Raw genomic sequence first — 13438 nt, 5'->3', positions numbered from 1 at the left:
CAATTCCAAATTAAGAAAACCAAAATAAAATTGCTCGGAGATAATTTTTGATATGACAATATATGTAAGGATTTACTAAATTTCTGAGATAATTAACTTGTAATATAATCTAAATATTAGAAAATTTATCACTTATTTGCTTTTATAATTACATGATAAATATTAGGAAATCAGAATAGAAAAATATTACAAAATTCATCACTTATTTACTTTTATATTTGCATGATAAATATTAGAAAATCAGAATAGAAAAATATAACATTATATCGTGAAATACACCATAAAATATTAATCGCCAATTAAGAAAGTTAATAAAATATAAAGCGAGGAGTGATAAAAGGGTTCCGGTTAGGTTTAACGTTCCGGTGGCTGTTAGGGTTTTGGAGGTATAATTATATAAACATTGCTACTTCCTTCGCTCATGTTAGGATTTTCAATTCTAGCTTGCAGTGCTGCTTACTGTTACGTGTTTTATTGAGAGAATTGAAGAAGAAGAAGAAGAATTGAAGAAGAAGGCATATATAATTATTTATAATAATGGGGTCACCGAAGAGGAAATCGCCGGAAGAGCCATCAACTTCAAACTCACATAGGCAAGTGCTACATGACTGCGTGCACGACGTGTCGTATCCAGATGGTTATGTTCACTCTTCTTCTTCTTCTCTTTCTTCTTCACCTCACGAAGAACCTGCTAAGAAGTTCCCATTTGCCCTCGACCCCTTTCAGTCTCAGGCTATTACTTGTCTTGAAAAGGGTGAATCCGCCATGGTCAGTATTTTTTTTCATCATTATTGCTTTAACCATTAATGAAAATGAAAATGAAATCGAATTTCGATGATTATTTTTGTCACTGTTTGTTGTTGTTACTTACTTCACTTAGGTGTCTGCACACACATCTGCTGGGAAAACTGTAGTGGCGTTATATGCAATTGCTATGTCCCTTAGAAATGGACAACGTGTTATCTACACTTCCCCTATCAAGGCACTCAGCAATCAGAAGTATAGGGAATTTAAGGAAGAATTCTCTGATGTTGGTTTGATGACTGGAGATGTCACCATTGATCCCAATGCTTCTTGCTTGGTATGCTATGCTATGCTATCATATGTCTTTTGCTTCCTAATATAAGCTCACTTTTTGCGTATTAAAAATAATAAAATATATCAAATTCAGGTGATGACTACGGAAATCTGGCGTAGTATGCAATACAAAGGGTCCGAGGTCACGAGGGAGGTGGCTTGGATCATTTTTGACGAGGTGCATTACATGCGTGATCGCGAAAGAGGTGTGGTTTGGGAAGAGAGCATTGTTATGTCGCCCAAGAATTCTCGTTTTGTCTTCCTATCCGCCACCGTCCCTAATGCGAAGGAATTTGCTGATTGGGTTGCAAAGGTCATTTACTCTTCATTATATGAAACCTCTTTTTTAGTTTTTCTTTTTGGGGTGGGTGCCTTAGAATTTATAATTTGTAATATGTCAATTTTAGGCTTGTTACTGAACTTATAATTGGACAAGTATATATCCATGTCCCTCTGGCATTTTTTGCCTTGCCATCAATACAATGGAGTCAGATGATGTGTCGCTCTATTTGAAAAATAAAACTCCTAAAGCCTGAATTTCAGGCAAGACCTATGATTTCCTTACCAGCCCAAAGTCCAGAGAATTTTTCTGATCCCATATTGACTAGCGGATTACTTAAAAGCTTTAATTATATTTCGGTTTGTATGTTAATGTATGTGAGAATGTATAGCTGGAGTTCTGATACTTTAAGTTACTTGCAGGTGCACCAGCAGCCTTGTCATATCATTTATACTGATTACCGACCAACTCCCCTTCAGCATTATATTTTTCCTTCTGGAGGTGATGGTCTATATTTGGTTGTGGATGAAAAGGGGAAATTTCGTGAAGACAGCTTTCAGAAAGCTTTAAATGCACTTGTTCCCGGCGAGGGTGACAAGAAAAAAGAAAACGTTAAGTGGCAAAAAGGTTTGGTGCTGGGCAGAATTGGTGAAGAAAGTGACATATTCAAGATGGTGAAAATGATCATTCAGCGTCAATATGATCCTGTGATACTGTTCAGCTTTAGCAAAAGGGAGTGTGAATTTCTTGCAATGCAGGTAAAGTCTGAATTTCTGTTCATTGTTAGAAGTATCTATTCATTTTCTTTCCATTCTTTCATATACAATACTACCCCTCTGGTGTCTTTTTTGGTTTCCGTAGATGGCAAAAATGGATCTTAATGGGGATGATGAGAAGGACAACATAGAAAAGATATTTTGGAGTGCTATGGATATGCTTTCAGATGATGATAAGAAGTTGCCTCAGGCAAGTTACTTCCTCAACTTTGGTGCTTTCCCCCCTCTGGCACACTATCATGCCTCATGCAGATTTCCAAGTTTTAATGCTTCTCAAAACTTCAAAAAACTAAGTAGAGGTTCTTATTGAATTACAGTAAATGCACTGCCTTGGTATTCAGGGAGGCAATTGTTGAAACCAAACTCAATTTCCATTTGTCAGTTATATCACACCCCGCCATTGAAGAAAACAAGAATGTCTTAGTGGTACTAGGCTTAGGATTATTACGGAGCTTTACCTAGTCTCTGCTGGATAAACTTGTCCTTTCTTGATGCTATTGCTTTCTAACTTACTGTCTACAAATACAGTAATTGTACTCTGGTTGCACGTTATTATGTTTGTCACTTTCATGGTATCTATTTTCTTGTTGGTTTTATATTGGTTTTTTCAGGTTTCAAACATGCTGCCCTTGCTGAAGCGTGGAATAGGAGTACATCACTCTGGTTTACTCCCAATTCTAAAGGAAGTTATCGAGATCTTATTTCAAGAAGGACTAATCAAGGTTAGTGGAAGAAATCATGAGATAAGATACTTTCTTCCGCTGTATAAGCTGTGAACCTATGACATAATTTTATATTTGCATCTTTGTACGTAATGTGTAAATTGCATTATCAGCAAAACAACATGCAGGTAAAGTTATTTAATACAGTAATAGTAGGCTAGTTAGTAGCAATTGTAGCATTCTGTTAGCAGGCTATTGTATGCTATTATATGTCATCCTTGCTTTGATTTCTTTTTTACAGAATAAAATATTATTAATAAGAAAGGAGAGCAATTACATCTTGGGGAGACTAAGATATCCTCCTATATAGAGAGAGTGAGAAACAATTAAATCATTGAGCCAAATTGGCTTCAATGAGACAAATTTGGCCAATCTCATTGCTTATGAATAGAAATTCCCATGATACAACAATGAGCAGAGCACCAAAGAGAGGCCATGAACCAAATTGTATCCTTGAAAATACAGGAATTTTTCAGCCAAATAGACCAGAAATTAAATAGACACACTATCATGAAATCATAGCTTCCTCTCTGGTCAAAATTTTCTCCATAGTGAAAGGACACACCCAGTGTTAACCAACAAAACTTGTCATGAGAAATCTTTACTTTATTATCTGTTATGCATGCTCCAATGAAGGTGAAAATTCCCAGAAACATTATGAGCTTGAATAAAACTTAAATATCATATGGGTGATCGTATATATACGAGAAATGTTATAGTCAAGGAAAAGCCTTTAAATAGGAACATTCCTCGACCAACTATCAGCAATGTGAATCAACTTCAGCAGCAGCCCGTTGGCCACCTGCCGCAACGCGACTGTGTGCTATAGCATCTTTGTCACACGCAATTGACTACTTGAACCAACCCCAAAAAAGCTTGTGGTCTAAAAGAAGCATATCCCTGAGAAATTAACCAGGGATTAGGATGAGTTGCTATGATTGCTGGTTTGCATCTAACCTATTAAGATCTAAACCGTGCTCACTTTGAATTACCTGGTGCCACAATGAAGTAGTCTCTAAAGGAAAATCTCATAGCCTTTTTTAGTTACCAAAGAAATGTTTCTGGACACCAAATTCCAATGACCCAATTCCCCCTTGATTCTTATTATGCTAGCAACAAGCCTCCTAACTAATCAAGTGACCTCTCTGATCACCCCACCAGACCAAATTTCATAATTTTCTCCATCCACTGAGTCACTCACACTAGAATCTGAAGAGGCAAAAGGTAGTGAAGACTGAAGAGGCTACTAAAAAACAATCTTAGTAGAGTATGGATAGCACTGTTTTAGTTGCCTAAGTGCTCAAACTTTTTGAATCATTTGATTTTGAAATGTAGTTTAGGGATTACACCGACATTAGTCCAGCGTAAGTTAAGAGGCCACTACAAAGTATTATTGTTTTAAAATTTCGTATATACTAGTCAGGGTTTTCCTTGTTCTATTTCTTACTCAATCGTTTAGTTCTCAGTATTTGACCTACTGATATTACTATTGTATATTAGGAACAAGTATATTTTCATATTTTCTTCTTTTTTAATATTGATACTGTAAACACTCCTTGTTTGGTAAAGCTAATTCTTCCAAGTATTGAAATATTTTCCTCCAGTGTTTGTTTGCCACAGAGACCTTCAGCATTGGTTTGAACATGCCTGCAAAAACTGTTGTTTTTACAAATGTCCGAAAATTTGATGGGGACAAGTTTAGGTGGATATCCAGTGGTGAATATATACAAATGAGTGGTCGTGCTGGTCGACGAGGTATTGATGAGCGTGGAATATGTATCCTCATGGTTGATGAGAAGATGGAGCCTTCTACTGCTAAAATGATGGTTAGAGGGGCAGCTGATAGTTTAAACAGGTGAGTTATTGGTTCAATTCAAAGTGTTATATCATGCAAGATGCTGCTAGATAATGATTGATTGGTCCATTTTTCTTGAAATTTGTATTTTTGTCAAAGCCTTAATAATTTGGAAGCTTTCGAACTGGAATTCTTCTTGGTGTTCTTGACTATCCAGTAGCTTTAGACATGGACTCTCTGGTTTTCCTGGTGAATGCTGGACTTGTCCAGAGGTCTGGAGCATTTTATCCTGTAGCACTTTGATTTAAAGGGACAGTGTTTATGACCTCATGTGCTAATGTTTCTATTGGATTAGTAGAAATTTTTTACTGACAGATTGAATCTGAGTTCGTAATATGTATTTGGTGCATTTGGTAGGAGCATAATTCTTGCATCTTTAAGGAGATTTCTTTAGACAAGTAGCTTCTTTGAGATAAGATTAGGCATTTAGCTTCCACTTGTTGTCAAGCTCATGATTTTTTACAGGGGTTTCTCTTACAAATATGTTGAAGGATTGGGTAGCTTTACGTCTTTGAATATCTGCTCTGTTCTTATTGTTTGTTTCATTTTTTTTTTAAGGAGGATCTCATATTCTTCTAATTCTTTGTAATCATCTTCTCTTTGTCTGAATGAATTTCTTCTTTGTTAAAATAAATAAATAAATAAAGCATGCTTTAGGCATTTTCAAATTAATGCATGGAAATTCTAAAACCATTTCATTATTGACCTAGCTGATGTCTTGTATCTTGTCAGTCATCACCTTTCCTACTCATTTCAAAAGGCTGCTAGTTCTTCAGCTTGGTGATTCTCTTTATTAACCAAAAGAGATAAACTCAAACATGAAGAATGGAGTTTGTCTTTTTCAGACACCGTGCTCTGATTTTTATCAAGTAAAGAGAGACCTTTTACAAAGCTAAAGATACAGAACTAAAACAATTAGACTAACAGAAAAGCCCTATGTATCTAATGCTCTATATATTGGGGATACCAGTATTTACTTTTCTCTGACAGCCTGTTGTGAGAGTGCCTTTGTTTAGTAAATCAATCTCTAGTTTAGTGTAGGTTCTATCAGGAATTGGAAGATCATACCGACGGAAATATTCCTTTGTGTCTAACACTATATTTTGGGGATGCAAGAATTTACTTTCTTTGAAAGCCTGTTCTTAGAGTGCCCTTGCTGTTTAGTAACTCGAGTTTAGTGTAGATTTTATCAGGAATTGGAAAATCATACATGTGTGACTGCAATGGCGATGTGTCTTGTGACATAATAGAGGATGCCATAATGGAGACTGTTCAAGATCTAATGCGTGAAACATAAACAAAATCAGGGGATGGTTGTCTTATGCTTGGTTAGCTTTTGATAATACGATGATCTTCGTCTACCTAAAGAAATATGTTTTCTATTTTTCATATTGTAGTTTGTATAAAGGCATTGTTGTCTCTTTTTTACATTTGCCTTTCCTTGCATTTCAGTGCCTTTCATTTAAGCTACAACATGATTTTGAACCAAATGCGCTGTGAAGACGGTGATCCTGAAAATTTGCTCCGCAATTCTTTTTATCAGTTCCAAGCTGACCGGGCCATTCCTGATCTGGAGGTTTGTTTAAATTTATGAAGGCTGGAAATATGATTTTTTTGTGTGTGTAACGTATAGAATCATGAGATTAGGGCTACTTATTCATGTGAAATTCTTCTTTATGATTGTGGGTTTAAATATCTTTCGTGTCTGTCAAAGTCAAAATTTGTTAATATGATTCATATTTTAAATTGATGAAAAATTTTCCCATGTAGAGTCAAATCTCAACTCACTTGATCGTAAGCTTTCTCAAAATCCAATTTGATAACCAGACCCCTTATCCTCCTTCTGATATCTTCTGCCACCTCATTTGCAATGAGATTAACATTTAAAAAAATTTTAACTGCAAAGAAATCACTCTAATGTTTTGAAAAGGTTTCTGGTAAGACTTCACTTGTTCTCATGGAAAGGATCTTAGTATTGAAGTTATAAATACTAGTGACTAGGCTTGAAGGTCTGCAATGTTCACCTTGAAAGACCTGTTCTAGGCACTGGAGTGATATTAGTTGAATTCATGCTAACCTCTACCTTGCCATTGCAATGAAATTCAAAGAAATCCTTAAGGAGACCCTGCTTGATCATATTGCAACATCTCTTTGAAAAAGCAACAGGAAAGCCATTGGGATTTGGAGCTTTTTCCTTTTCCATGCACCAAATAGCCCTTTAGATTTCCTCTTACTCAAAACGCCTTTTCATTTCCAACCAACCATATTATGAGAGATAGAACACCAATCCAAACCTTCAATAAAATGGGCCTAGTATGATTTTCTTCTATTTAAGAGCAGTGTACAAATGAGTAATTTCAGTTGCAAGTACTCCAATAATATTAATGACTCCCATCCTCAAGCTCTTACCTTTAGCAAAGTTTTTCCTTCTTCCTATAGTCATGCTGGAATGTAGAAAGCTTCTCCATATTTTGCACATTTGATATTCTATATTTGTCTCCAACTGATTTCCTCCCTTAGTAATAAAATGGGTACCATGCTTCGATGTTCTTACCCCATGATGTGATGTGCAACGTGGTTCTACAAGAGCACACCATAAGCACGAGCATCTCATCTTAAAGATTAGGGATTTCTATGATGTTATTCCTTTCTTTTTATTCTTTAAAGCTGTTAAGAGTTAAGCTTTTAGGTCGAGTTGGTCTAAAATTGTTTTCGTTAAGCTTTTAGGTTGAATTGGTCCTTGACTACATTGAATTAGTCATTGACCTGGTATCTAAGAAGTTTATTTCCTTGTATTGTCAATTTGAAAATTATATGACAAAGAATAATTTTAATAATTTTGTTTATCCAGAAACAAATAAAGGCTCTTGAAGAAGAAAGGGAATCGATTGTTATTGAAGAAGAAAACAGTTTGAAGGATTATTACAATCTGCTGGAGCAGCATAGAAGTTTGAATAAGGAGGTTCATGACATTGTGTTATCTCCAAGGCACTGTTTACCATTTTTACAGCCTGGGAGGCTTGTTTCTCTCCAATGCACTTCAAGTAATGAAGATCTGCCCCCCATTTTTATTGAGGACCAGTTGACTTGGGGGTTGGTCATTAATTTTGAAAGGGTTAAGAGTGTTTCTGAAGGTGAGAATTCTCAATGGCCTCTGGCGATTTCTATATACTCTTATTTATTAAAATTTTAGTTTGTTTATAGTCAAAAAAAAATTTCAGATGATGCAAGCATAAAACCAGAAGATGCATCTTACAACGTTGATATTCTTACAAGATGTGTGGTGAGGAAAGATAAAATTGGAAAAAAATCTGTTAAGATTGTTCCTCTGAAAGAACCTGGAGAACCTCTAGTGGTTTCAGTTCCTATCTCTCAGGTAAAGTCTTTGAAACTGTTAAATGATGTATTATATCTGCAGATTGTGACTCTAAATTGTGATTTTTCACATTACATTTCAACAAAGTATGATGTTTCCAAATCTGTCATGTGGTTTAGTTATGGTTTGAAAACAAGAACGCTATAGGAGACAAATGGAAAGTGGAAGAAATGTGAGGCAGAGAGATCATAAAATTTCATCAATTACTTCAAATGGAAACCTCCATGGAAAACAGAATCGGATCACTGCAAAGCCCAAATTAGCACATCTCTAGCAATATAAACCGATAAAAGAACACAAAACCAGAATACAGCCCATCCTTACTAGTTGCACTTCAGAAGTTGCTTCCAACTTATAAAGAGGTTACCTAAAGCAACCCACTGCAAAGAACAATGTGAACGAAGACTAGATCTTACCTGTCTATAAGAAGTAGGATACCCACTTATGACATGCAATATTACCAAAAACATATATATGCCTCCTCAGCTTCAATAAAAACGTGCAACTCATGCCTATCTATTAGCTACCCTTATGACTCCATGTGTCACAGCCAATGTTGTTAAAACGTAGAGTCTACCTAAAAACGGTAGGGGTGAACAAAAACATAAAATCTATTTACTATGTACCAAAAAAAAAAAATCCAACATATATAAAATCAAAACATACCAATACATAAGTCATAATAAATTTAGATTAATTTTAGGATATAGATTATTCTTTTTTTGCGTTGATTAGTCTCTATATATTTCATATTTTTTTACATCATCATATTATCTTGTAGGTTGTTCAGCACACCTTGACTTTATATATAAGTCGATTAAATTTTTGTTTTTGAAACAGTTTTTATTTTATATATAATAAATTTCATCTAAATTTTAAATATATCCTCCGGTGTATTATAATTTTACCACAAGATGCAGTGCATAAAATATTGGCAATAATGTGTTGAAAGATGACTTTATGGATAGATAGTGCATGCCAGGTGGCTGGACAGGTGTATGATGGGAATTTAGCCGTGCCATTTTATATAAAAAGTGCTGTCGTCTTCATTTGGCTTTAAGCTTCTTATCCAAAAAAGAATTCTTGTGCACCTCCACTGCAGTTTTCTCATCAACTGTTTCCTTTAATCTCATTCATGTCTTCCTCCACGTCCTCCACCGCAGAGCCATTGATCCCATGATATATGATGTATCCTTGAGTTCCGGAAGGGAAAGAGATCCTTCATCATTCCCTTCAGGTGCGATTTCATTCACTTCACGTCTCTATACCTCTCTTCAAAATGCTGGAATTGCTGCTTTCATGGATGATGGTCAGCTTCAAATGGGAGATCAAGATAAGAGGGAAGAACCAACTAACAGATGCCTGCATGCGAACAATTGCCTGCACAACGCACCAACGAACAGAGTTTTTTTTATTTTTTCAACACTGAGTTAACTCGGTAAACTCACCGAGTCAACCGAGTGCCGAGTTTACCGAGTTAACTCGACGTTTCAACCATTTCAGCCCAAATTCCGTTTCAACCATCATTTTGACACGTTTTTAGACAATAAAACGTAAAAACGTGGAGTTGGAACGACGTTTTAACAACCATGGTCACAGCCGAAATGATAATTAACACTTCTATGGCCAATTTCTCAAAATATTTTCATTCAAAAATTTATGTTATCATGCCTGTAATACCAAAACTGGGCAATTTCTGAACCCATAGGAGTTTCATAATTAATTAATAGTTTAACTCTACATTTTATTCCTTAACAGTTCTTAAATATTTCTTTTAGGATGCTCCTCAAAGTGTTAGATTAGATTATTCCATGAAAATTGCAAAAGTAAAAGAAAAAGACTATTGCGATGGAGAAGCTAATGATGCTAACATGTACTACACACTTCATTGTATTCCACTGCTGTCCTTCCTAACCTAATATTCTAGTGAGCATTTTTTGGCTTTTCAATTTCATTGATTTTTATTAACAATCTGAAAGTATAGTGTAACAAACTAATCTTTCAACATTGGGTTCTTATATTTGTTTATAGAGCTGTTGCTTTGAATAACTTATCTAGGATTTAAGTTCAATGGTTGAATTAGATATTAAAGCGCCTGTATCCAATCCATTGTTAAAATATTTTGACGGAATTGTATATTTGTGGCTTTTTAAGTTTAAAAATGATTAGTAAATTATTTGCTGTCTGATTGTTAACAGATTAATACAATAAGCAGTCTGCGTCTATATATACCGAAGGATCTTTTGTCTTTGGAAGCTCGAGAAAACGCACTGAAAAAAGTGTTGGAAACTCTTTCTAGATTTGGTGAGAAAGAATTGCCACTTCTAGATCCTGAAGAAGACATGAAGGTATGGTGCTCATCCTATTCATTTTCTTCCTTTTTAAATTATCATGATTTTGATTCTTTTATTTCTCAGATCCAGAGCAGCTTGTACAAAAAAACATCTCGTAGGATAGAGGCTCTGGAGAGCCTATTTGAAAAGCATGAAATTGCGAAGTCACCACTTATTAAGCAGAAGTTAAAAGTTTTACAGAGGAAGCAAGAACTGACCACAAAGATAAAGTCCATTAAGAAAACATTAAGATCTTCTACTGCTTTGGCCTTCAAGGATGAACTTAAGGCAAGAAAGAGAGTTCTTCGGAGGCTGGGGTAATGAAACTTCTTATGTACTCCTGTTCTTTTCCCCCTCCTTTCCTTTTTTGTTTTGCTGCAAGGCCTTGAAGCTTTGACTTTGGGTAGCTGTTTAAGTTCTGCCCCAAACTGCTTTATACTACAAGCGCCTAGTCCTGAAAGGAATTAAGTGATTTCTTGAAATTTTATCTTGTTTTTGCACTCAAATGCAACATATTGCATTTTCTTTTTTTGTCATTTGGGAGTCATCTATCTGCCTTTGTTAATGAGGATCAGTTATCCTCTGCACTCTTTCTTTTCTGTAGTAATGTTTCTCATTTTCCCCCTAAAGAAACGTAGAAGAATGCCTACTGCTTTAATTGATGTAATGTATTTTCTAATTTGGTTATTTTGTGTGCTTGTAATTGTTTTCTTTTAACTTAACTGCATTAACTTGAAGAGATCAAATCATCTTTATATCAAAAGTTTCCATATGTATTTGGTGGCCTGATACTCTTATGCAGTGCTTAGAACTGTCCATCTGATCTTAATCTCCTATGGCTAAATGTTAATGTCCAATTTGTTTATGCAGCAAATTTTTTATGGTTTTTTCTTTCTATCAAATAATTTCAGCAACCCCATGTGATTGAATTTTGTTGATGAAAATGATATTCAAGTGAGATCTTCATTGCAGATATGCTACTAGTGACAATGTGGTGGAATTAAAAGGGAAGGTTGCTTGTGAAATTAGTAGTGCAGATGAATTGACCCTAACAGAACTCATGTTCAATGGTGTCTTAAAGGACATAAAGGTAGAGGAGATGGTTTCTCTCCTGTCCTGTTTTGTCTGGCAAGAAAAAATTCATGATGCTGCTAAACCCCGGGAAGAACTTGATCTCCTATTTGCACAATTACAAGACACTGCTCGAAGAGTTGCCCAACTTCAGCTTGAGTGCAAGGTAAAGACTGGATGCCAATTCATCACATGGCTGGCATCTAAACTGGACATATGAATTTGCCTTACAACCTTTTCAGCGTGTCTGTTTGCTATCTTGTACTTTTTCAAATTTTCTTCACTTTCGTAGTTGTACATGCTTTAACAAGTCATTTTTTCTTTTATCTTATCCCCCCCACCCACCTCCACCAAAAAAACAAAAAAACAGGTGCAAATTGACATTGAGAGTTTTGTGAAGTCATTTAGGCCTGATATTATGGAGGCTGTGTATGCTTGGGCTAAAGGTTCAAAGTTCTATGAAATCATGGAAATTACCCAGGTTTTTGAAGGTAGCTTGATTAGGGCAATTAGACGACTTGAGGAAGTTCTTCAGCAGTTAATAGAAGCAGCTAAGTCAATCGGGGAAACTCAACTTGAGGCGAAGTTTGAAGAGGCCGTATCCAAGATCAAGAGGGATATTGTCTTTGCAGCATCCCTGTATTTGTAGTTCCTTCCAGAAACTGTTTATTTAATTAAATTTGAAGAGGACACATAGTTATGCTAGAGGCAAATGCAGAGCATCATGTAAGACAGTGTGAAATGAACCTTGTTTCTCACCATCAGTTTTGATCTCAACTGACTGATACCTAGAAACACTCACAATTGATGTATATGATAATCTCCTCAACAATGACAAAATTTTATTTTTTATTTTTGAAAACGGGAGCATACTCTAAAATATTTCTATTGGCTAGAAATGAGGGATTAGTCCAGTTAAGCTTGACTCAATTAGAAATTAAATTTGAGATTGAATTGGTAGATCTCAATCACACAATATTGAGCCATGTAATTACTGGGCATAAGGCCGAATTCAGTTAATAAGCTAAGTCTGAAACTCGTTTTAGTTTGACCATAGAAGGCTTTACCTTTTTGTAATTGTTCCACTTTTTCAGTGGAGGATGTTGGTGTGAGAATGTAGTAGCCAAGTACGTGGAGTGGATGAAATTTTACTATCTTTTAACGAATCTTATTAAATATCTAGTGTTTAATATAAATTATCCCCAAACAATATTTAAGATATGCAAAAGTAATTCTCCTAACTAGAAAAAACTGTGATTAGAAAAAAAATTCTTTTATAATTTTAATTAGTTTTGGGGCTATATTAATTTTTATAATGACAATTTTTATTTAAGGTCGAGATAACTTTGTATAAACACTTCACCCAAATCTGAATAAAAAATTAAAGTTTCATTTAAAAATAAAATATTAATATGATAATAGTTTTCTAAAATATAAATTCATATAACTAATTAAAACTGGATGCCTAAAACTGGAAAGAAAAAAAATCAAACTTCTTCAATTGAAATGTCATGGATAACTTAAGTTATATTTATAATTTCTTTTCCTTACAACCTCTTACGTAATAATTATGTTACCCAATTCTTCCAATTCTTGTTCACATACACCAATCAACGAATATATATATACAGGGGCTGCTCTACAGGAATTTAATAGTAACTACAAAAATTTTCTTTTAATCTTATTTCCTTTAATCCAACTAGATGACAACAAAATCAGAGTCAAATATTCTCTTTCGTGAGGTCTGTATTTTTTTCCTCTCACTTCGACATGTAATTAATTGCTTTAACTTGTGAAATATGGATCCCAGAACCCAAAGCTGGGAGAAGAATCATACATTACACCCAATTAAATTTTTAAATGCACTCCATGGCTAACAGCATACAAAGAAAAAGCATATCCCCCTAAAACAGTATGGCATGCGCAAGGAATATTAAAATTGTGATTG

General features: G+C 35.0%; 1 protein-coding gene across 1 annotated transcript; it reads left to right on the top strand.

Annotated features, from left to right (window-relative positions):
- The first annotated feature begins 375 nt into the window (after positions 1-375).
- On the top strand, positions 376-12321 carry LOC133310674 (DExH-box ATP-dependent RNA helicase DExH9). The gene is made up of 14 exons (XM_061511633.1): positions 376-768; positions 881-1081; positions 1172-1390; positions 1780-2115; positions 2219-2323; positions 2745-2855; positions 4460-4710; positions 6163-6286; positions 7562-7844; positions 7932-8086; positions 10285-10434; positions 10504-10736; positions 11392-11656; positions 11861-12321. Exons 1-14 carry the CDS (start codon positions 538-540, stop codon positions 12137-12139), a joined length of 2943 nt encoding a protein of 980 aa, XP_061367617.1. The 5' UTR covers positions 376-537; the 3' UTR covers positions 12140-12321.
- Positions 12322-13438: the final 1117 nt, after the last annotated feature.

This window comes from Gastrolobium bilobum, unplaced genomic scaffold (assembly GCF_033153095.1).
Source record: "Gastrolobium bilobum isolate Gb01-03AN ecotype WA unplaced genomic scaffold, APGP_CSIRO_Gbil_v1 utg11324, whole genome shotgun sequence".
Taxonomy (NCBI): Eukaryota; Viridiplantae; Streptophyta; class Magnoliopsida; order Fabales; family Fabaceae; genus Gastrolobium; species Gastrolobium bilobum.
This window is presented reverse-complemented; position numbering and strand designations above follow the sequence as displayed.